Here is a 23162-nt window from a genome sequence, read left to right as displayed (position 1 = left end):
TTCGGATTTTGGTCCCATACCAGCAGCATGGTAAAAAGAGGTGAAATATCACTGTTTCTGTTCCTGGGACTTTGTGGAAACCATTTTTTAAACCCTTGTCTCAAAGGGGCTGCCAGGCCCTGAGATTCTCTCAAAGCTTGGCTTCAAACTAGTTCTGGTAAAACCTCTTCATGAAGGTCAGAATCTGTGTGTTCAAACAAAGAGCAACAGAAGTTTTAGCCAGATTAGATTTATACAAATATAAATCTACTGGCATACATGTAAACTTGAGCCAAGGTTTATGACAAAAGGCACAATGTTTAGCAAACACTCAATGAATGCTGATTTATGTCAGAACTTGAAACTAGGCAAAGGGGATGGAGTTTCAAGATTGTGATGAATTTTTATACAGCTGGATACTTAGTAAAAGTCTTCCATGTGGGTTATCATTCATCTTACCTAGTTATTATGTACTAAAATTCAACTCTGCCTGTCTGCACTAGGATTAAAAAATATATGCTGTTTTAAAAGCACCCAGTTTACTCCTAGCTATGCAGAGCTACACAAGAAAATTCTGGCTGGGGATGCATGATTCATTTGTGCAGAACAAAGAGCCCCAACAGGAGGTTCAGCAGCAGGCAGAGCACTCCAGCAGCCTGACCCCCAGTCAGGTTTTGTCAGGCAACACTTATTTCACCTGCGAGAGTTTTAAGGAAATTCCTTACTGGGTCTTTGGCGTAAAAAAGGGATCAGATTAAATGCCATTTTAATGATTTACACTCTCATGTCTCCATTCTGCTGCCTGCTGACTGAACTCTTCTCATGATCCACACAGAATGCCCACTAGCACACAGACTATCAGAACAGCCTTTTTGCTGCCCAGAGAGAGCTCAGTAGCACATGCTTCACTATTAATCACTCATTACATTTGACTAAAGCAGGGATAAGTTAAGTACTCAATAATAACTAATCAGTATTCAAAAAAAATACTACTTCAAGTATTTTTCCAGTAGTGTCACAATATACATTTGTTGCAAGGCATAAATATTAAGTAGTACACCAGGAGCAGAAAAAATAAACGGAAAATAATAGGGAATAAATTCTAAACAAGTGACATTAGAAATAGGAATGCTTTTTTTTTTTTTGCTTTTTGCTTTTTTTTTTTTTTAATAGTGTTGCTAATGGCATGGGGTAAGAGGTACTTTGTTTGGCTCCAAATCTGAAAAAGAGAAATTACCTTTATTAGTAGCTAATCCTTCACAAATGATAGAGATTTCAGTTGAAATAAAATTATGCTCGCCACTTCCTCTCAGAAATGCCAAGATCCTTTAGAACACTGATATTTTTAATGCTGAAATACTGCAGGATACTGCCTGTGTTCCACAGATGCTTACTTTGTATCCTGTGACAAGGAAAATACTAAACAATGGCAGCAGTTAGTGAATCATTTCCAAAAGACTAATTCCTCTCTTGAGTAACTCCACTGTTACTCAACACACAGTTCCTTGGCAGTACAGTACAGTTCCCTGGCATCTCAGAGGGAAGAATGTGGCACTTTATATTTTATATTAGATAGCATGTATGTTTTAAATATCCACTGATTCTGTTCCAGTTCACATTTTAGACTAATAAGGCTGAAAGGAATTAAATTTTTCCTTTGTTTTTCGCCCTCTATGCGGTCCTTTCCTTAGAACAATCAGGTTGGTGTTACTTTCTGGTTCTTATGTGTTACCCAGTGTCTCTGTGTCAAATCAAGAAGTTTGCCTAAAACACACACAAAACCACTGCAGTCTTCCTTTAGGCACTGTATTGGTGCTTAAGGGTTTGGTTCTCCTCTGCTGCAGATTTTTTGTGTGATCTTGGGTTAGACCCACAAAGAATTGCAGGCTATCTTTCATGTAAATGTAAACCAGGTTTCCTGCCAAGAAAAGCATTTGTGATTCTGATTCCCAGTCACTGGTACTTCTGTTACCCCATTTTGCTGTGTCTTGTGACCTTACCAGACTGGAGACCCATCCAGCTTAACGGTCAAAAGCCACTGAGTGGTTTATGGAGGAAAAACAAGTGGCCATGGTTGGCCACTAAGTAGATCTAGGCAGTGTTAAATACTTGAAGTGAATCTAAAGTGTAAGCAGGCTTCATACTTAGCCTACAGAGTAGGCTTGCACCCACTCCGTGCACATCCCTTGCCACTCGGGAAACCTGAGCTGAGCTCCACTCAAACCTGAAAGAGTGCTACTTTTGTATAGTTATCTCTGGCTTTGCTTTTCTTATCTTCATAGCAGTAGCTCCTCCTAGCTTTCTTGTGTTTCCTTGCTTTTGCTATGCTGGAAAAGTCAGGGGGCTACAGAAAAGTATGCCCAAGCAGAGAAAGGGTCTGAATCCTAGGTTTGCCTATCATGGTTGAATGGTCAGTTACAATGTAGCTGCTGTGTAAAAGAGCTTCTTCCATTTCCAAGTCTTTCTGAAAGAAAAGAGTGATCTCTCTTCAGCCTTGGAAATAATTCAGGCATGAACTGTAAGAAAATAGTTCAGGCAGCAAGCACAGGAAAAAGTGTATAGACCATGATTCCCAAGCAGAAATGGCCATCTCAGTTCTAGAGAGCCCCTTATTGACACACTCTGGTGCCTTTCTGCTCCATTTGTTGGCACTAAGAATCGTTTTCCTTGAGATAAATTTGTCCCCCGAACACTGTAGAGAGAGAGCAGAAGTCTCTAAAACAGGCTTGAAGATTTTGCTCCAGAAGCCAGACTCTAAAAGCCATGTATTGAAAAGCTGAGCATAGCTACCCTGTCTTCCTCTCTGTGTAAAAGTCTTGATCTCCAGAGTATGTTCTTTTATCATGCACTTATTTAATATCTACCATGATGTAAACTTGTTTTCATGTTGTTTCATGCTTTGGTACGTTCTAAAGGTGTCACAGATGGTCTTTCACATTTGTTTCAAAACTCATGCAAGTCTTTTATAGCTCTTAACTATAGATTTTGACTCCGTAGTTCTAGCAGTAGAGTTCTATTTTTAACTCTGGAAAAGACATTTCTTACTCTCTTAAGATCAACTAAAATAATTGCTGGTAAAACAGCAAGACCTTTTATTTTTTTTATTCCAATATAATAATAAGTATTATTGATCTTAGGATAAAACAGTATAGCTGTGGACTGGGATACAAATGAAATTATTTGTGCAAGTATGGAACAAAAAGGTAGTCCTCGCCTTGGTGCTTCTGCAGTGTAAGTACTGTGTAAACACACAGTACAGACTGATCAGTGTAGTAAAAAACCAAGGGAACTGCCCTGTCAACATGCTGTGACTTAACATAATTGTCCAGACCTAAGCCTGGATAAAGTACAGATAGCTGACAATCACCCTCATAAAATCAACTGGTTAAGGAAACAGATTTGGGCTTTTTGCAAAAGCTGCCACTCAACAGAGAGTACTGCTGACCCCTTTTGAGTGTGACAGCTCTGGATGAAAACTGTAGAAGTTGGTGCTCTCTGAAGTTTGCTGGCAGGAAGGAAATACATACTAGGAGATGACAGAACCAATCCCAGTCTATTAAAGACCTCATGGCCTGTGAAGAAGATGGACTTGAAATCCTTGGCAGAGCAGCAGGTGCAGGCAGATAGGGAACAGAAGAAATATTCCATCTACCCAGGCTGCGGTGTCAACACTTCAAGGGAACAGAACTTACCGTAACTGACTACATGGAAAAAAATCACTCACCAATTAGAAGCTAACCTACCAATACATCAAACATATGAGACTCCGAAACAGTTGTCTAAAGATGGCAATCACAGCACCGTGTTGGCAATCACACTGTATTCCAACAGGGGAGCTTAATGGCCATGACAAACACAAGCTCTCTGTTTACCTCTCAAGTATGAATTATGACCATTACTTGAAACGACTGCCTATGGGAAAGACAGTACAGGAAGGAAATATGAGTTGGACTCCTACTGAACTGTAAGACACTTGTTGCATGGGATGATCTTTTCAAGGCTGAACCTGAGGCAGAATAAAACCAGAAGAGCTGGTGCTCAGACTCAAGCTTCAGCTAGGTGTAAGAAAGTCAAGAAGCTACATCAAGAACAGAAAACTGTAATTTGAAAATTAATGAAATATTGAGGGAGAATGAAAGAGGAACACAAAACAAGCAAACAGTGAAACTTGTTAGTAGGCAAGAGAAAATAAGAGGTGACAGTGACCTAGTTGGGACAGAGGTTGCTGAAGAGAGCTCCTTGGAACCAGCAGAAATCCTGTATAAAAAGAACTGCAAGACTTGAAATGGGCCCTTCAAAAGCATGATGATGAAAATGCTTTGAAGGCAGGTGGAAAACAAAAATGCACAGAAATCTACCCCACCTGAACAAATGCTTTTATAAAAGCCAGAACACTGAGTTTGACATTCATGTCATCTGTACAGACTAGAGTTAAGAAGCGGAAGATCACCAAAACAGTGAGAGGACAATTTCACAGAGGAAATGCTGGAAAAGTAAATAACCTTGTCTGCCTTAAAAACAAACAAACAAAAAACAAGTAACCCAAACCAAACAAACGAGAAGGGAAGGAAAGAAAAGGAAGGTTGGAGGGAGGGAGAAGAGCTGAGGCGGCGAGGGACTTGTGCAGGAGGAATCAGGAAGGTCATGGCAGAATTACAGTCCCGAACTCACCATTCCTAAATTCTCCTGCAGCACTAGATACTCCTTTTTGTTGTTGTTTTTTTTTTTTTTTTGTGAGTGGAAGCCCGAGGGCCAGGATGCCGCAGCACCAGGCCGGCTGTCGAGCTCCCTCCTCCCTACCTAAGCATGCATCCACGTACACAGACCGTCTTTTTTTCTTTTCCCTGCGAGCGTGGTTCGAGACTATACCCCTCTCCAGGGAGGCAGCGGTACATTTCTGCCCAGCTGCTGCGCTCCCGGCCCGCTGCAGCCGGCTCCGGAGGGGAGGCCGGGGCCAGACCTGCGCCTTCCCCCTCTCCTCGCACCCCGGGGCTGAGGGCTGGGCCCTTCTGGCCGTGCCCCCGGAGCCCACGGGGGCTGGCAGATCCCCCTCCCCAGCACAGGGCCCGGCCCGGGCGGGCGCAGCGCGGAGGAGGAGGCCCCGCCATCGCCCGAGCGCTCAACATTCCCTTTTTAGGACTTTTTCCTTCTTTCCTCCCTCTGGGGGTTTGGTTTTGTTTTCCCCCCCTTCTCCCTCTCCTCTCCTTGCAGGGACGGCGCGGCGGGGCCGGCGGGGCCTGCGGGGCCTCCCTCCCCCCCGGCGGGGCCGGGCCGGGCCGGGCCAGGCCGCCCTCGGCTGCCCCGCTCCTCCCCGCCTTCCCTCCCTTCCCCGCCTCCCTGCCAGCCCGTCCGCGGCCGCCGGGGCGGAGGAGGAGCCTGCCCGCAGCCGGGCTGAGGCGCAGCCGGGGCAGGGGGTGAGCCATGTCCCTGGCGGGGCGGCGGCGGCGGCAGGAGGGGGAGGAGGGGGAAGGGGACGGAGGAGGGGATGGGGTCAGCGCGGGGGAGGAGGTGGTGCAGATCCGGCTGGGGGACAAGTGCTACCCGGTGTGCAAGAGGAAGCTGATCGAGCAGAGTGACTATTTCCGAGCCCTGTACCGGTCGGGCATGCGAGAGGCAGGGCAGGGCCAGGAGGAGCAGCTGCTGCGCGGGGGGCTGAGCGCGCTGGGGCTGGAGCTGGTGCTGGACTTCATCAACACCTCCTGCCTGGCCCGGCTGGAGCAGGAGGAGGGGGGCGAGGAGGAGCCCCCTTTGCTGGAGGAGCTGGTGGAGGCCGCTTCCTACCTGCAGGTCACCCCTTTGCTCCGCCTGCTCCTCTCCCAGGTGAGGCTGGGCAACTGCTTCGAGCTGCACCGCCTGGCCCAGGTGTACGGCCTCCAGGACTTGCACGACGCCTGCCTAGACTTCATGGCCGCCCATTACCACCAGGTGCTGCGGAGGCCTGATGCCCGGCCACACCTCCTCCTGCCCCACGCTCTCCAGCAGCACTTGAAGGAGAGGCGGATGAGGGGCACTGCCACTCTTGTGGCCATCGGGGACTTCGTGGGTACCACCTCGCTGGGCCTGCCTCCAGGCTGCCACCCGCAGGTGGAAGCCCCGTGGTCTATGCTGAGGTATGATGAGGAAGCAGAGAGGTGGCTGCCCCTGGCCAACAACCTGCCTCCTGATCTGGTGAATGTCCGAGGCTACGGGTCAGCAGTGCTGGACAACTACCTGTTCATTGTTGGGGGCTACAGGATCACCAGCCAGGAGATCGCAGCTGCCCATTGTTACAACCCTTGCCTAAACGAGTGGAGTCAGCTGGCATCAATGAACCAGAAGAGGTAACCCCTGCGCCCTGAAATACACGTGTCCGTGTGTGTTGTCAAAATAGACCCTGCTGAGTGAGTCATCTGGTGGTGTCTGGACTCGGCGTGCGAGAATTGAGGCTCACCTGTTGTCTTTTTTTGCCGCGAGTCACCAGTGCCTCTTGCATCCTGTGGGAAGGACCGCAGTGCCTTGGCAGCATGCCACGAAACGGGCCTGGCAAACCTTGTTTTCACAAGTCGGCCCACCTCAGCACAGTGCTGCAGCTTTGCTCCTGCTTAGGGGTCCCCTCTGCGTGGCACAGGGAGCTGCTGTGGCAAGGGGAGGGTGAGGAGCACGGGACTTTGTTGCTGATGGTTAAGGCCAAAGCTGTGGGAGAACTGAGTTAGGCATCAGCAGAGAAGGAACGTGCTACAAGTCTCCACCATGTGTGGTTGTTCACCTCAGTATGAAATGGTGGTGGGCTCTCAGTTTTAAGTTCTAGCATGCAAGGATCCAATCTCTCCAGACAGTTGCTTGTAGAAATTCTCCTTGAAATAACAAAGATGAAAAGCCCAAACAACTAAAGATACAATTTTTTTGCCTACCTCCTTTGTGGTATATTTTAGCTTTTCTAAGCTTATTTGTGAAGTGACAAGTTTTCCTTCTCTTAGTGGGGATGTACAGTCTGTCAGAGCTAGAGGTGGCTGAAAACTTTTAGTTGGAGTAGTTCTTCATCAGTTTGTACTTTCATACAAATCTGAATGTTTTGTAGGCCTGCATTTCAGGGAAATAATCACCAGAAAAACATCAGGAAGATTGTGAGAAATTTCTCGCTTTATGAGAACATTTTGTGAAATTTTCATCATTTTGACCATTTTGCTTTTCCTTGTATCCTTTTGACTTTTTTGATTGACATTTATTTTTAAGTTAGGGTTTACAAACATTTGTATAATTTATGTGTGAAAGAGTAATAGTGAGAGAGACCCAAGAACAGAAACCATCTCCTTGGCCAAAGTTGTGGCTACTCTATCTTAATCACACTGCAGTTATCAAAACAAAGCCTTTTACTTCTTTGAAGCAAAATATTTCTATTTATCCAACGTGAACTTCCTCATTGTTTCTGTTTTAGAAAAAGTGCTTAAATTTTCATCTTTCTGCCTGAATTGGGTGGAAGCAAATAAGTAAAGCAAGTAAGAAGGCCAGCATTGAGTGTAGAATGAAAATTACTTTCTTCATCCAGTAAACTCAAGGATCATCCAGAGACCCTGACTATTGGCATAAATATATGAGTAGTTAAACTGCAGTCTGTTCCAGTGATTTTGCCAACTAAATGCTGTAAAAACAGGGGTGTGCCCTAAAATGAGTTCTTTCCCATGCTGCCCTTTTTGTTTTTTTTTTTTCTTTCACTTCCTGTTTTGGGAGAATTTCACTGAAATGGTTGTCATCAGTCATCAGAATAGATCAGAAACACAGGATATTTCTGGCTTCTTGGAAAGGTGGTGTGAAAAATAGCATCTGTAAAATGAGGGTTTAACTTTTAAGTGCCACAAACAGCTTTTCTTGCAAACATACTTCTTCAGCCCTGAGCCTGTGTGCGGTCTTCCCCAAGATGTCAGTGGGAACCGAGGTGTTTTAGCCGGCCTCGCCTCGGCAGCCTTGCCTACAGGGGCATGTTGGCCTTGGTAGGAAAGGAAGATGGGATCAGCCCACACAGCATCTTCTGTGGAAATTAAACAGAGAAGTCCCATGTGGATCAAGTTATGAGGTTTTGGCATTGGCTGGTGTGATGTGTATGGATGTTGTTGTGTGCAACGATTCTGCAGCCTGGCAAATGAGGGCTTTTTAAAAAATGCTTTTTCGAGGCACTTTTTTCAGCTTATGACCTGGCTGTTCAAACTCTAGATTAGCCTTTTTCTCCCCACACTCTTCCTTTCTTCTAGGATATATAATAATTTTATCTGAAATGCAGATTGACAGCCAGCTGAACATGAGCCAGCAATGTGCCCAGGTGGCCAAGAAAGCCAACAGCATCCTGGCCTGCATCAGGAATAGTGTGACCAGCAGGATCAGGGAGGTGATCCTGCCCCTGTGCTCGGCCTTGGTGAGGCTACACCTTGAGTACTGTGTGCAGTTTGGGGCACCACAGCATAGGAAGGACATGGAGGTGATGGAGAGGGTGCAGAGAAGGGCAACTAGGCTGATGAGGGGTCTGGAGAATGAGTCTTAAGAGAAGAGGCTGAGGGAGCTGGGGCTGCTCAGCCTGGAGAAGAGGAGGCTGAGGGGAGACCTCATTGCTCTCTACAACTACCTGAGAGGAGGTTGTAGTGAGGCGGGTGTTGGCCTCTTCTCCCCAGTGACTTGTGATAGGACAAGAGGAAATGGGGTTAAGTTGCTCCAGGGGAGGCTCAGGTTGGATATTAGGAAAAATTTCTTCACAGAGAGTAGTGGGGCATTGAAACAGGCTGCCCAGGGAGGTGGTGGAGCTACCGTCCCTGGAGGTGTTAAAAAAACGGGTAGACATGGTGTTTCAGGAGAAAGTTTAGTGGTAAGAGTTGTAGAACAGTTGGACTTCATGATCTTGGTCTTTTTCCAACCTTGATGATTCTACAATTCTATATTTTTTCTGTATATTAAGATTTTGAACTGCCCTGCTATACCAACTTGATCTTTATGCCCATCACAGGTGACAGCAAAGTATTCCTTATAATACAATTTCACATTGGCCATTATGACTGAAGAGTAGCATATGAATGGATATTTTTGAAAGTGTCTGTTCTGATGTTTCATAGTAGTTATTGAAGGTCAAAAAGATCCTAAAATTATGTCTGACTCTAGGCTGCAAGGTAGCAGCGAGTGAGTGTTTCGCTCCCTGACTGATAATCAGGGGAAGTTCTTTTCATGGAAGCTCCGCTTTTCATTGAAATGTTACTAAGTGTGTTTTTGACTTAAACAGTCTTGGCTGTGAAGTTATCAATTATTATTTTTTCTATCTGGCATAACACTTACTTTATAATGACTAGCTTGACATTTAGTGGTCAGAGCTAAGAAGAGATGGCCTATGCTGTAGGAGCCAAGAGCAGAGAGATTTTTAGGATCAGGGAGTTTAATTCAAGAGGAATAGCACTGATGCTATTTGTGCTGCAAAAAGATCTGTACTTTGTTCAGCATTGTATTTTTAGTTTGTTATGCTGTAGTGAAATAACCAGGGCAGTTGCCCAGTGTGCTGCTTAGGAGTTAGTCATGAGACTGTCTGCCAAATGAATTTCTGTCAGCTGATATAATTAAATCCCATAGATGAGTTTTTTACATGCCTTGAGGGAGGGTTCTAGTTCCCACTGAAGTTGGTTTGACTTCAGACAGCAAGAGTATCTGGATTTGGCCTATATGAATGTTGGCCTCAAGAGAAGGCTGAGAAGTTACAGAAATAATTGTGCTTATTTACTGTTAGTGTAAGAAGTTCTCTGCCCTCAGCAAGCCTTGTAAATTCTGTGATATCTATATCTTTAATGATTTGCATTATTATAATCTGGAATCCCAGGATTCTGCGATTCTTTGTATATGCATAAACAAAATAGTCCCATACTTATTTTGAAGTAGAAGACAAAAGCCAACAGATGTACACTGAATGCTTAGCAGTTATTCTGGTTTAGGTTATAGCTGTTAGCTTTCTTTTTAGATGTAGAAGTCTTATTGCTGTAGTTTCAACTTTGTTCACAATAGATAACTCCTTTATATTATTCTTGTGATACCCATATAAGTTGAGAAAGTGTTATTACCTGTTTATGCATATAAAATTGAGCTAAAACACTCTGGCTCATGTGGGAAGGCTGTGACTTAGGCTGGGATTTCTCATCATCTGAGGGCTAAATGTGATACCTGTCAGAAATAGTCCATAACAGCTCAAAGTTTCTAGAGATATTGATGTACCTGGAATAGCGTCTTCAGAGAACAGTGTGGATTCCTTTTTGGAAGAAACTTCTTGTAAGGTTTGCCCAAGACCACTTGGTGGACTTTATGGTCAGGAAGGTAACAAAGTGCATTGGAAACTGTTGCAGCAATGCCCTTGAATTCCTCTTTGTGCTTTTCACTAAATTGCTGCCGTCAGTTGAAATTTGCTATTTAAAAATAATATACTCATAGGATTTCTACTGCATGTGCCAGTTACAGCTGTATATTCCACTTTTATTTTCCTTCAGAACCTTCCTATTCGTGGCAGGTAAATCTTCCAGGCTTGGAAGACCCTTGTAAGCCCCTGGCTGGGATTATACACATGCATGTGGAACAAGGTTTTTGTGAGCAATCTGTGCCTGAACTGCTGCCACTCTGAGGCCTCTTACAGGAATACAGGAGAGGATGCTCCAGGGAAATGGTAGTGATTTATGAGACCTTCTCTTTCTGCATTTTTAATATTTTTTTTTCTCTCCCAATTCTTCTGTGTTGGGGGAAAATAGACTTTTCAAAAACATTTGTTAGAAATATTCATGTCACATTTATCAAAAGTGTGTCACTTGCTTCCAAATCTAAGGGTTGGATGCACTGTGCTTTGCAGACTCATATAAGGAATATAAAAAAGTGTTTGAAATTGCTTTCATAACTGTGCTATCATGATTCTTCATCTGTGTTGTAAATACTTCAACTCTAGAATAAAGAATCTGACTTGTGAGAAATATTAAGGTTTAAGTTGATAATTTGGCTGGAAGGAACCATGGTTTAGTTAGTCCAAGTCTTCTGTTCTACAGCAGGACCAAACCTTGCAGATACGAGTCTTAACTTCTTGAAACCCTTCAGCAATGTAGATTCCATACTCCTTCCTCCCAGCTAACCTGTTCCAGTGTTTAGCTACCCCTCCAATCTGGAAGTTCTGTCTGATTTAATCTCTGCTAACCTTTTCTTGTTGCATACTAAATGAAAGCTATCTGTCAGTGAACAAGAATGCTTGCTTGCCTTCTTTATAGCCATGTTCATAGCAATCTGCTACAGATACTTCTGTGGCTGTTAACACAATCCAGAACAATGTACAAGTTGTTGCATGTTGCCTTGTATTCGGAACTGTGTGCTCTGACCCCCAGATCCTGTGCATTTGTGTGTTAGTTGTGGTTTTTTTTTTCCTTCCTGCATATAGTGCTTTGTGTTTGTTGAATGAAAAGTGTCGTTTGAACTACAGTAAAAGCATAGAGCTTGCTCTTTCTTGTGTTCCTGGGATTCTTTCAGGGGAAACAAGGGACGTGAGAAGACAGCTCATAGCCAGTCTTGTCCCAGCAAGAAGTGTACTCACTAAGCCTGACTTTTGGAAAGTACTTTTGATCCCCCAAGTTTAGGTAACTCACTGATGTGAGTGGAGTTCTATTGCAGTTGACTCTGACAGACTGTTCACCCCTGTTATTTCCAAGCTGTAGTCCATGGAATAGTTGTTAGTTATGGAGAGCTGGCTGGCTGCTCAGTGTTTGCTTTCCTTGTTTCCAGCTGCTCCAACATATTAAAAGATTGTAAAAAATACACTAAATATTTCCTAATGTTCACTCTCCATAAAAACACCTGCTGTTATTGGCATGGAAAGGTGAATGGCAGAAGTTTTTTATAACATATTAAGCCATTGTCCAAACTTTCATGTAAAGTGTGCTGATGGATACTTATGGCTACTTTTGTGTAAAATGAACCTTACAGTTAATGTGTTCCATAAATCTGAGATACTTGCACTGAATGTCTTCCATTTTAACAAGTGTCGGAAGTGGTTAAATGACTGACGCCAATAAACCTGGCCTCCTAGAATAATTACAGTTGAAAGTTGTATTGTACATCTTTCACAGATGGTTTTCCCTGTGCTACAAGAACCAATTTAGTGATAGGAAGGCCATCAAGCAAGAACTGTATAAATTATCTCCATTCAGATAAATCGGTAAGATGTTAAATTGCCGGATGACTAGAGAAGTACTTGTGATTTAGAAACCTCAATTCTTAAATTATCTGACACTGCAGTCTTGTTTAGATAATTCATGTCCTCTGTGGCCAAACTTTTAGCATGTTTAAAAAGTGGCCAGAAGATCTTGTAATAGGGAAGCACTATCTACATGTGTGTGAACTCATTTCATAAGTCAAAAATCCCACACCATCTCCATTGTAGGCAGAGTTGCAGACTTTGTAACATACTTTAGATTTTGAGGGATTGCTCAGAAAATGCAGTTACTTTTTTTTTTTTTTTTTTTTTTTCCTTTTTTGTCTCTGTTAATTTGTGGAACTCTTTTCCTACTGCAACTTTTAGAACAGGTACATTGCTTTGAAAATTGTGATGTTTTGCAAGTTGTTATCCTTATGTCATGCCCACTATTGATTGCCATGTTTTCTGGATTTTCTAAGATGGAAACCATAATTGCTGTAGAAAGATGAACAGAGTGACCTCATGGTACATGTCAGCAAAAAACCCCCAAACTAATAAAAAGCAATTAATTCCTTCAAAGGAGCATTTTAGTTTCCAAAGCTGTATCAGGATGACAAGAACAAGACTTATTCCATCTGGAAACAAATATTTTTCCAAACATATTTATTAAAAAGAAATAGCAGGGCAGTCTGCTGCTAGGCAAGGTTCATTTTGTCCAGACAAAACCCTGCCAAACTACTTAGCAGTAAGTTTTGAATCTTGGATTCATGCAGAGTGAAACTCACTTTACTGCTCAGCAGGCCAGTTCAAGTGTAAAACACCATGTCAGTTTTACAGACACAAAGCAGTTCCCCTTTTGGCATTATGCTGAGTTGGTGCACTCCAGTCACTTTCATACATCTAGTGTGTTGGGATACTGCATGGTAAATTCTCATTTTGGCCCAGCAGTAGGGAAGGAACAACCTTTCTAGGCAATGAGACTGTTTCTGAAGAGAGGAAGAGAGCATCTTTTATTAGACCAGCTTCCACAGCTGGGAGAAATAGCTGAGTACAAAAATTACATTGTACTCCACAGGCAATGCCCTGCTCTTTTATTTCTTATTCTGCTCTGTTATGCATGGCAAAGAGCAACTTCCTAACTACTGAAGCACAAGACACCTTACATCTTCACTTTGAAGATAATACAAGCAAAACCAAATGGTCTGTGGATGTTGAAGGTGAAAGTCTGCAGGAAGAAATTGCAGTGCTCAAAGTGTGACAGATAGAAATAAAAATAAATAAATTCTTCCATCTCAGCACCAACATCATGAACATACAGAATGTTGCTGGTTGCTGTCCTAAGTAATTACAGTGTAATTACAGAATTTTGGCCTTGCATGGAAGAGGTCAGATATGGAGTTATGGTTCAACTTGCAAGTGATGATGGGTATGTTGTAGCTTGGATAGGAAGAACTCTCCAATATTTTTCTGTACATCTGTGCAACCTATTTCAATGCTGCAATCTTTTCTTTCAGGTCCAATTTTAAGCTTTTAGCTGTAAATGGAAAGCTGTATGCCATCGGTGGTCAGTCACTTTCCAATGTGGAGTGCTATAACCCAGAAAATGACTGGTGGAATTTCGTAGCATCCATGCCAAACCCTCTTGCAGAATTCTCAGCCTGTGAGTGCAAAGGCAAGATCTACGTTATTGGAGGATACACTACCAGAGGTAGAAAACTTCTTTTTTCATTTTTTTTTTCTTTTTTTTTTAACCTGATTGCTTCTAAGGCCCAGATAGTTTTCTTCTCTTTTTCAGAAGATCTTTTAAACTGATCTAGAAAGCTGCATAATGCTCATTAAAACATGTAGAATAAATAACTGGTAGAAATTACCTGACAAATGAAACAAAAAAAACCAGATCTGTCTTAGAGGAATAAGATACTTTTTTTTCCCATGCCCTACATGGACCTGAGGTTCTGTTCATCTGAGGGAACACACGGATGGGTACTTCAGCACTCAATTTAGTTCTCCGTTTTTCTTAGATTTTTTTTTTTCTTATATCACATAGACTGTCAGAAGGAAAATACAAAGAAAATACCTCCCTGTGTTAGTATTCCTCATGTATTGATAAGTATCATGGTCCTTTCACTATAGCATTTCAGTGTTTCACAAGGAAATTCAAGCTATAGGTAAGATTTTTGGTGCTGAAATAATTTAATAATTAATCAAAAGCTTAAGCAAGAACCAACTTTTTTAAATATAATTGCTTTCTATACGCTGTTTTCTGAGGATACTGTATAGAGGGAAGGATTTGGAGTTGCATTCTCTCCTGACAATTTCTTTATCCCTTAGAAAAGCAAGCCACTTAAAAAGTGCTCCCCATTCCTTAAGCACATAGCACCATCCTTTGGGAAGAATACAATTTTCTCAGAGTTTTACAAGTCATTTTTTTCATGTCAAATGTTCAATGTTTCCCAAGATTTCCTAAATTTAAATTCGTATCTCTAGTCTCTGCCCACTTCTTTTGACTACATTAGTTTTAAACTTTTTTTTCCAAATGGAGAATAAAATTAGGAGATCAGCTTTTACTGGGAGTAGTGCAAGCAAAGCTAAGCTGACTTTAGAACAAGCTGCCCCTTCTGGTGGTGTCTAAGCAGATTTTAGCTCTGAACCATTATGAGGTTTATAAAAGACACCCTTCCACCCCTCATGATCCTTGTGGTAATGACCTTTAAAAGCATTTTCTCCAGCCCATTCTGACCCAGAACCAGGTGGCTTCACTGAAGGAAACAAAATATATAAGCATGCCTGTGTCCATATGGAGGGCCATGTAGTCCTAGTCCTCTGGTCATGCCCACTACAGAACCTGTTGGAGTAACTTGTGTTCCCTGATGTCCAGCACTAGGAGTGAAGGATGGCACACAACACTGGATTTGTTGAAGAGTCAGACCTGGGGGGAAACATTCTTCAAGACCAGAGAGCAGAGAACATGGAGATAGGCCTGAAAGTGAGAATAATGGGAAGACTTATCTCTAGAGACCAGAGTTAGGGTTTTTTCATTTTTGTATGGAGAAAGAAGATGTAAGAAGAAAGAAGAAATCAGAAGAAAAATAATAGGGCTAGAAGATTATGGAAGTGTCAGCTTTTCTTACTTCCTGTGCACTTTTGAAGTTCCTATTCCACAGTGCTTGTGCTGTTCTTTATTCAGACTGCCTGCTCCTGGTAGCATGGTTAGGAAGATCAGCATTTTGCTGATGCAGATCTTATTCCCTTAAAATTCATTAACAAAGTGTATGTACTCAGGATTGCTGCCCTGTGTCAAGCTCCCTATTTGACACTTAATATCTGTGGTTTCAATTGAAGGATAGACAGACACCTGGGAGGATTGCCACTGCCATTCAGACCCGTGTCTTTTCCTAGATATTCTCTTGGCCTTTTCCTAAAGGCCATTTTTATTGGAAATGGGATGGTTAACCCAGGATAAAATTGTGAGGAGTGGATAACTAGCTCATTTAGGTTCATGTTTAAATCACAAGACTGTTACGGACAGCAGATATCTATTCTTGTTAGGAGTAATGATCCTTTCCTGAACAAGGGTCTAGAAACAGGTTTTCTAAAATAGGTTTTCTATAGCACCTTTGCTTAGGAAAGCTCTCAGATTTTCAAACAACTGCAACTACACTGGTTACACCTTCCAAATTATGCAGATGTTGGAGCTAAGGCATAACTAACTGAAAGATGCTGCGGTATGTTTGCTGTTTCACTATATTCACTAAATAAAACACATGTTGCAGATCATGTATAATTTTTTATTATTTTTTTTTAATTCCTGCATATACCTTGACAAAACTAGTTTTAGTGTAGCCTTGGGAGGTTTTGTGGATTATTTTTTGATCTGCGTAGAGCTTTCTCCTGAGACTGCACTTCCAGAAAGATAGTAGGATCTGGAATTTCCCACTGTAAGTCACAATGACACTTCTTGAATAAAGAGCCTCCTTCCAGTTTTCGGCTCTCACTAGTGAACCTAGAGCCTAATAGAAAGTCCATGTCAGGAATGATATTGTTCATGTTCTGTGTTGGCTTATTTTTGTTTCAGTGGATATAAATGACCTAGACTGTGGTTGAGTCACACTAGATCTGCATTTCATTATACCTGCTCTCAAACCATAGCATCTTTTTCCTGGGAAGATTGCTGTCATAGGTAGATATTGCTAGAAATGGTGGGATTTTTTCCCCTTGATGAGTCAGATAAATGAAACATTGTTTGTAAACAAAGACCATCTATATGTAGAGAGGCAATCAGCAGTTTCATAGAGCATTGGCATGATGTTCTTCCTCTTTATTTAATGTAGATTGTGTGTTCAGGAAGACTATGTGAATGAATAAGCAATGACTAAAAGTCATCACAGTGCAAAAAAATGCTATAGCAGCACCTCCCTAATCGTGCTGCTAATGCACTTCATTCATGACAATCCAGTGATATTTATGGCTGTTTATCCCTGTGCCCTTACGTAACTTGTCAGTATGTCACTGTCTGCTCTTCCTCTCAGGAGCTCATCTGGAGATTGTCATGGAGGATAGACTTGTCAAACGGAGCAGTTTTTATTAAAAGACCAGGCTGGAGTCTGCAAACCTGTTGCTTCTCACTTGAGTTTGGATTTAAGCTCAGGCCTCCAGAGATTGAAATTGAATTTATTGGCTAACAAGTCCTGTGCATTCTGTGTTAATTTAGTGAAGAACTGGACACAGCCAGGCTCTCCACTACCTCATAAATCAGGGTGTTATTGTAACAGTTTCATAGAATGAAAGTATTGCAAATATCCACTGAGTTGTAACCAAAACATAGATATGGCTTAAACTTTTTTCTGTGCCTCTGATGCTGTAGCACATTTTCCTGGTTCTTAGCTGATTTTGACAATGTGTATTTCTCTCTTTATGGGGTACTGAACATGTGCCCTTAGGTAATCTGTGCCACTTGCTGCAATGTAACTAGTTTTATGAGTTTTATTCCATAAAACTTTGATTTTTGGAATGAAATGCAAAGTATCAAAGTTAAGCTTGTATGATAAATCATCACTTGACAGCCATTAATGAAGTGTACTGTCTTCCTGATAATTTGATTGATCTGTGATCACTTTTGGAGAGCAGAATATTGCTCCATTTCCCTTTTCATAAGAAGCTCTTACATTACAACTGGAGGCAAAATTAAAAGCTTAAGTTAAAAGGTAGGGATTATTCCACTAAAATCTGCAGCCCCAGACCATTTACATCATGTAATGTGCCAGAAGCAGCTTGATTTTTTCCTCTGCAAAGGAACAGAACATTTATTGTCAAGGGCAAAGACTTGCAGTTCTCAATCATCAATATTGCTTCACTGGTCTGCTGTGCTTTTGCACTGTCATACGTTGGCAATCTGTAATGCTGGCTGATAGAGTTTGTAGGGAGGAAAAATCTTCCTCCATGAGTACCTTCTAAATACATTTATTTATTTGTTAATATCTCTGCTCTGTTTCAGATAGGAATATGAACATTTTGCAGTACTGTCCCACTTCTGATTCCTGGACCAACTTTGAACTTTGTGATGTCCATGTTCGCAAACAACAGATGCTCTCTGTTGAAGAAACTATATACCTGGTAGGGGGCTGTATTCATGAACTTGGACCAAACCAAAAATCCGGCCAAAGTGAGGATGTGTTAACTGTGCAGTCTTACAACATCGCTACCAAAGAATGGCTCTACCTCAAAGAGAACACGTCAAAATCGGGTCTTAACTTGACTTGTACTCTCCACAATGATGGAGTCTATATATTGAGTAGGGATATTACTTTATCTACAAGCTTGGAGCACCGTGTTTTTCTGAAGTATAATATCTTTACGGACAGTTGGGAGTCACTAAGACGCTTTCCAGCCTTTGGACAAAACATGCTGATCTGTTCTATGTATTTGCCTGATGTACGAGAAGTGTAACAGCATCAGGTTTTCTTTTCAGCTCATTAATCACTCTTGGAAGAAGTATTGCTCCCTCTAAATAATTCCAGTTTTAGAATGTCATGGGGTTGCGTAACGTAGGCATAAAATACTGATTCTGTTCTTTAAAAAAAGTTGCAAAATCCAGTATTTATAGTAATGCTCCCAGAAACAGTTTTAGGAGTTCAGTTCACAAATTTTATTGGTTTGGATTTCAATTTCACCTGGTACTGTTTGCAATTTAAGCATAAAATTACTGTGTTGGTAACTGATAAAGGAATAGTCTAGTTATATTTTCCATCTTAATAGACAATGTAGAAGATAAGCAAGAAATACACATAATAAAAGTGGAAATAATTCAATAAAGTAGTAAGTAAGAAAAACCACAAAAGGAATTACTTATTTTAAAAAGCAGTTTTACTCAAGCTATGTCCTGTCAAAGGTACAAGGGTTAAAATTGTTACTACTCTTCTACAGTAGCAAGTGAGATTCTCAAAGGTGACAGCAATTGGGGTACCATCAAGAAATAAGAACTCCCCTGAATCATTTGTGATTGAGTGCTTTGCCAGGGACGGGGGAGGAATTGCCTAGAGGCTGAAGGTTGGTGGTTGGATGCTAGATGCTCCTTCAATGGAAGGTGGTAGCAGTGAAGCTGACAGCATTTATTGCTACCATTAAGACAGAGAAAAAAAGGCTGTAAGTTCAAGTGGGGGAGTTTACTCATCTTCAGAAAGGTCTGAAGCTATAGTTACCTTGTACTCTGTAGTACTGAGTTTTAAAGGTCATATTATAGTTGGCAACAAGCTTCATGTTAGCAAAATATGCATGAGCACACGCAATGGTAATCTGCACCAGGCACATCCTGCTTGATAACAGTCATCCAGAACATCCATCTCTTGGTAAGAAAGGGTTGCTTCATGTGATGACTTCCTCCCAACACCACCCAAAGCAGGTGCAAATGAAGGTTGGCTCTTTCTGGAGCTTTGATAGAGATTACTTCAACTTTATCACCCCAGTTGTTAGTTTCTCCAAAGAGCAGGGTAAGATGGCCACCATCAGTACTCCTTTGTGGGGATTCAGGAATAGAGGTGCTCTGGGAGCCTAATTGTGGTGCTTCTGGTCAGGCATAGCAACCCAAGCAAAATCCCAGGAAACTTTTTGGACTAGAATGAGGGCATTTGGTTTTGACTGCTTTTTAGGATACAGGTATTTTGGATAGTGAAAATTTACCTTTTGAGTGGAATTTTTGCAGCCTGGCAGAGTATGTTAGACCCTATCTCCTGTCTACCATTCAGGTGTATGCATGAATGTAATGAAATGGCCTTGAAAACACAACATGATGAGCAGCTGCCCTGTTCTGACAGCAGTATCAGACCAAACAGTGGCTCTTCTGCAATGAAGAAATAAGGTGACTTTCATAAGATTCTTCTTTCAGATGTACTTTAGAATAAATATAAGCAGCGAATCAGTGTCTGGTGATAAATACTTTCAACCACATTATGTTACTTGCTTTCCTTCATTTCTTTTCAGTCTCCAGTTCAGTGCTCTGCAGTTATCTGCAAATCAAATCAGATCCATCCTAGTGGAGTGAGTCACATCTGAGTTCAAGTTTGGGTTGGAAGGGACCTCAAAGATCATCTAGTTCCACCCTCCTGCCATGGGCAGGGACATCTTCCACTAGACCAGGTTGCTCAAAGCCTCATGCAGCCTGGCTTTGGGCACTTCCAGGGAGGGGGCATCTGCAGCTTCCCTGGGCAACCTGTTGCCTAGCAAAATAACTGTGGAAACCTGTTCCTCCCAGATTTGCAGTGGGGTATATCTAATCACATCCTTTCAAACCCATTCATTTCTTAGCGTGGTCTTCATTCCAAAAGCTATGGAATAATCTTTCAGGTGTGGTTACTCTGTTTTCACAAGAAGCATTTCTATGCTGGGCTTATCTGCATGTTGGTAAGTCAGACTCTTTTGTCAATCCATGGAGCAAATTCCTCATATACTGACATGTAACAGTGCTACGATCACAAATCAAAACTGGTGTTGAATTTAATGATGGCACCAGACTGTAATAATCTAAATAATGGTATTACTACAGGATGAAATAAAGATAATTTTTTAAACAAAATTTATTACAGAAAAGTGTGCAGTGTGGGTGGCCCTCATGCCTCAGGAAAAAAAATAAGCACTGTAAGGACTGTCTCATGCCCTTTTCATTTTCTTTCTATCATTATAATATTTCACAAAAGGCACTGTTGGGCAACTTCTTCCCTTTAGGGCAAGGAGCACTGATCAAGAGTCAGCAACAGACAATAATTAAAAAGCTGCTTTTTAGCCAATTGAACTGTTGCTTAGTGATTCATTGTGCTCTTTTCTTTGGTGGTGGGAGAAGAAAGGTCCTTAACTTAAGGACACATAAGTTTCTTTTGAATTGCAGTGACACAAGTGAAAACCAAAGAACCTGATAGTCTGATTGAGTGGAAGTTCCTCAGTGTTATCCTGATATTTCTTCTAACTTTACCACGTGGGCTTGGAGAGATCACCCTACCTTCTTGCATCTTAGTCTCCAGATGTAACACATTATTAGGAATGTTTGTCTTGTGGAACATAAATGGTTTGTCTGGCGTAGTAGTGTAGTGTTTGTAAGACACCTTCAGCATGTGAAGAAGTACATCTATTCTTAATGTTCTAAGTGTTTACTTGGTTATTAAACCTACTTTACGACAAGTGGCAGGATAGAAGCAAGCTAGTAATCTCATTGTGGTCTCTACTAGTTACCTGTATTTTTAATTGATGGCTATTTCCAGGCTGTTTTGTTTGGGTTTTGTTTGTTTGTTTGGGTTTTTTTGTGTGTTTTTTTCACCCCCCCAGGGGTCCTAATAGCCTGTACTTCATCTAAGTGCTTTAGTCTTGTGCTCTCAAGTCTGTATCCAAATTGAAAACGGCTGCTTTCCTGCTGTGTCTGGGTTATCCAGTGCTTACATATCTGCTATTCATCTTCTCTGTCTTGTGGACCAGTTCATCTTGATACTGACCAGCAAAAGCTGATTATGGTAGAGGATGATCCCAAGTTGTAAGAAAGTACAACATCCTCTAAAGTCCTGAGGGAGGAGTAAATGGAAAACTCTTGGAATTTACTCCCTTCTCATAAAATAGAGAAGCATTTAAGAAGGTTGCTCACATCAAGGCCAAGAAAGACCATAACGGTTTCTTCCTTTCTGGGAATGGTTTGTGGTTTTCAATGTGAAATAAGAGTTGTGTGGGCTTTAACTTTAGTCTCCCTGGCCAGCTTCCATAGGTTTCCCTTTCTGCCCTGTTGGTTGACCTTTCTTGGGCTTAATATCTGTGTTTTCCATTCTTTGAGGATTTTGCTTCTCTACATCTGTGTCTAGCCTGTGCTGCTGAAATTATATGGTAGTAGTCTGTTGGTTTTGCTATTTGCTAGTGTGCTTTTTCACACTGATCTGTGACTGTCAGTGGCTGTGATGAAAAAGTAAAGTAATTTGTAATTCAGGTTGAACCTTTTCATTGATTCCGTTTTGAGGTCTTGGCAGTCTACAAAGCTACAAAGATTTTGTTGCATTCAGTCCTCATTTTAGTGAGAAATGATGCTACAGAAATTCAGTTTGTCAAAACTGACCTGCGTCAGTGATGTGATGGAGAACAGAATAGTGTAATGACAACATCTAGCACCTGACATGCTCACAGAAGCAGAGGTGATTCATCCCTGTTGTCCTTGTAAGGTAAGATACATACTGTAAATGGCATTAAACTAGAGATGATCCTTGGACGATCTGTCAGTACTACCAATGAATTTATAAGTGGTTACCAAGATCACTCATCAGAGGGCAGAAACTGTTAAGCATCTGTGGTGTTATATTGATTTTGCATTTACAATAATGACCAAAGGGTGGCTCCCCATCCCCACAGTAAGTCAGAGGAACCAGAACAAACCCTGTAAACAAAGTTTAACCACCTTTCCCTATAGTATTAACATAGCCATTCTTGGAGTATGTTTTCTATCTAATCAACTTAGAGCCTATTTTAGTGTAATCTCGTCTTTTTTGTCCCTAAAGGGAGAGTGGAATTTGGAAAAGGAGTCTGGATTTTGTGAACTGATAGGGCTCATGCATTCACAGCATTAAAATTACTATCCCAATTATGTATGATAGGTGGATTTTTGTCTAAAAGCATTGACACTACCAGTAAATATGAATGTCCTATGAATATTGGTATTTTCTAATGTAAGTTTCAGTTTCTTTATTGTAATTAGAAAAGTGAATCAGGTTTTCTTTCTGAAACGCAAACTGTCTCTTAGAAAAGGAATCACTGCAATTACCATTTATTTCTAGTGGAAGGCAGATTAGAGACTGTTCAGTTTTAGAGTATCCAGTTACATGATGTGCTGGATATCTTCAACTCGTATATGCTTCAGTAGGAAAGAAAGATGTTCAGCACCTGAGTCAAGTTATTTCCTGTTTGTTGGTAGTCATACCATTATTTAAATTTCAACAGTGAATGCAGATGCTCTGAATACTCCCTCTCTCCATTTTTCAGTTAAAATGTATGATTATTTGATCTGTTGTTGCTTTTCCACTCTCTGATATTTTCCAGATGTTTTGAAGGGTGAGTCTTGTGATAAGAAACCCTTTAGAAATAATTTTCAGAAATTAAAATAGTTTATTCTGACTCATGGTCTCTTCCATATGAAGATTTTACTGCCAGCATGTTGCTCTAATCACAGAATCACATTTGCCCTGTTGCCCTCTATGAGCACTCCAAACTGGCAGCACTCTTGGATGAAGCTAAGCTGATTGATTGTGTAATAGCCTTTGTTATACTGAAAGTCCCAAATTCCTTTCTCAGGACAAACCTTTAGTGTGCTGCTTCTACTGTGCAGTTACTTGACTTTGACCTATGAGACGCTGTCAGTCCACAAACCACTGCAGGAATCTGATTTCTGATGCAACTGCCAACCTCTATTCTGGAAGCTGTCTGTCTCTTCTGGAGTTAGAGCCAACCCTTCTTGTTCAAGATTCCTGCAAACAAGTGTAAGTCAAGCAATAAAGATCCCTACAGTAGA

The 23162-nt window shown here is 41.6% G+C and overlaps 1 protein-coding gene across 1 annotated transcript; it reads left to right on the top strand.

Moving 5' to 3' along the window:
* Positions 1-5400: 5400 nt before the first annotated feature.
* KLHL42 (kelch like family member 42) lies at positions 5401-18476 on the top strand. The gene is made up of 3 exons (XM_051638772.1): positions 5401-6299; positions 13654-13847; positions 17634-18476. The coding sequence occupies exons 1-3, from the start codon at positions 5401-5403 to the stop codon at positions 18083-18085; spliced, it is 1545 nt and encodes a 514-aa protein (XP_051494732.1). The 3' UTR covers positions 18086-18476.
* Positions 18477-23162: the final 4686 nt, after the last annotated feature.

The sequence above is a fragment of the Apus apus genome, chromosome 1 (assembly GCF_020740795.1).
Source record: "Apus apus isolate bApuApu2 chromosome 1, bApuApu2.pri.cur, whole genome shotgun sequence".
In the NCBI taxonomy this organism is placed as follows: Eukaryota; Metazoa; Chordata; class Aves; order Apodiformes; family Apodidae; genus Apus; species Apus apus.
This window is presented reverse-complemented; position numbering and strand designations above follow the sequence as displayed.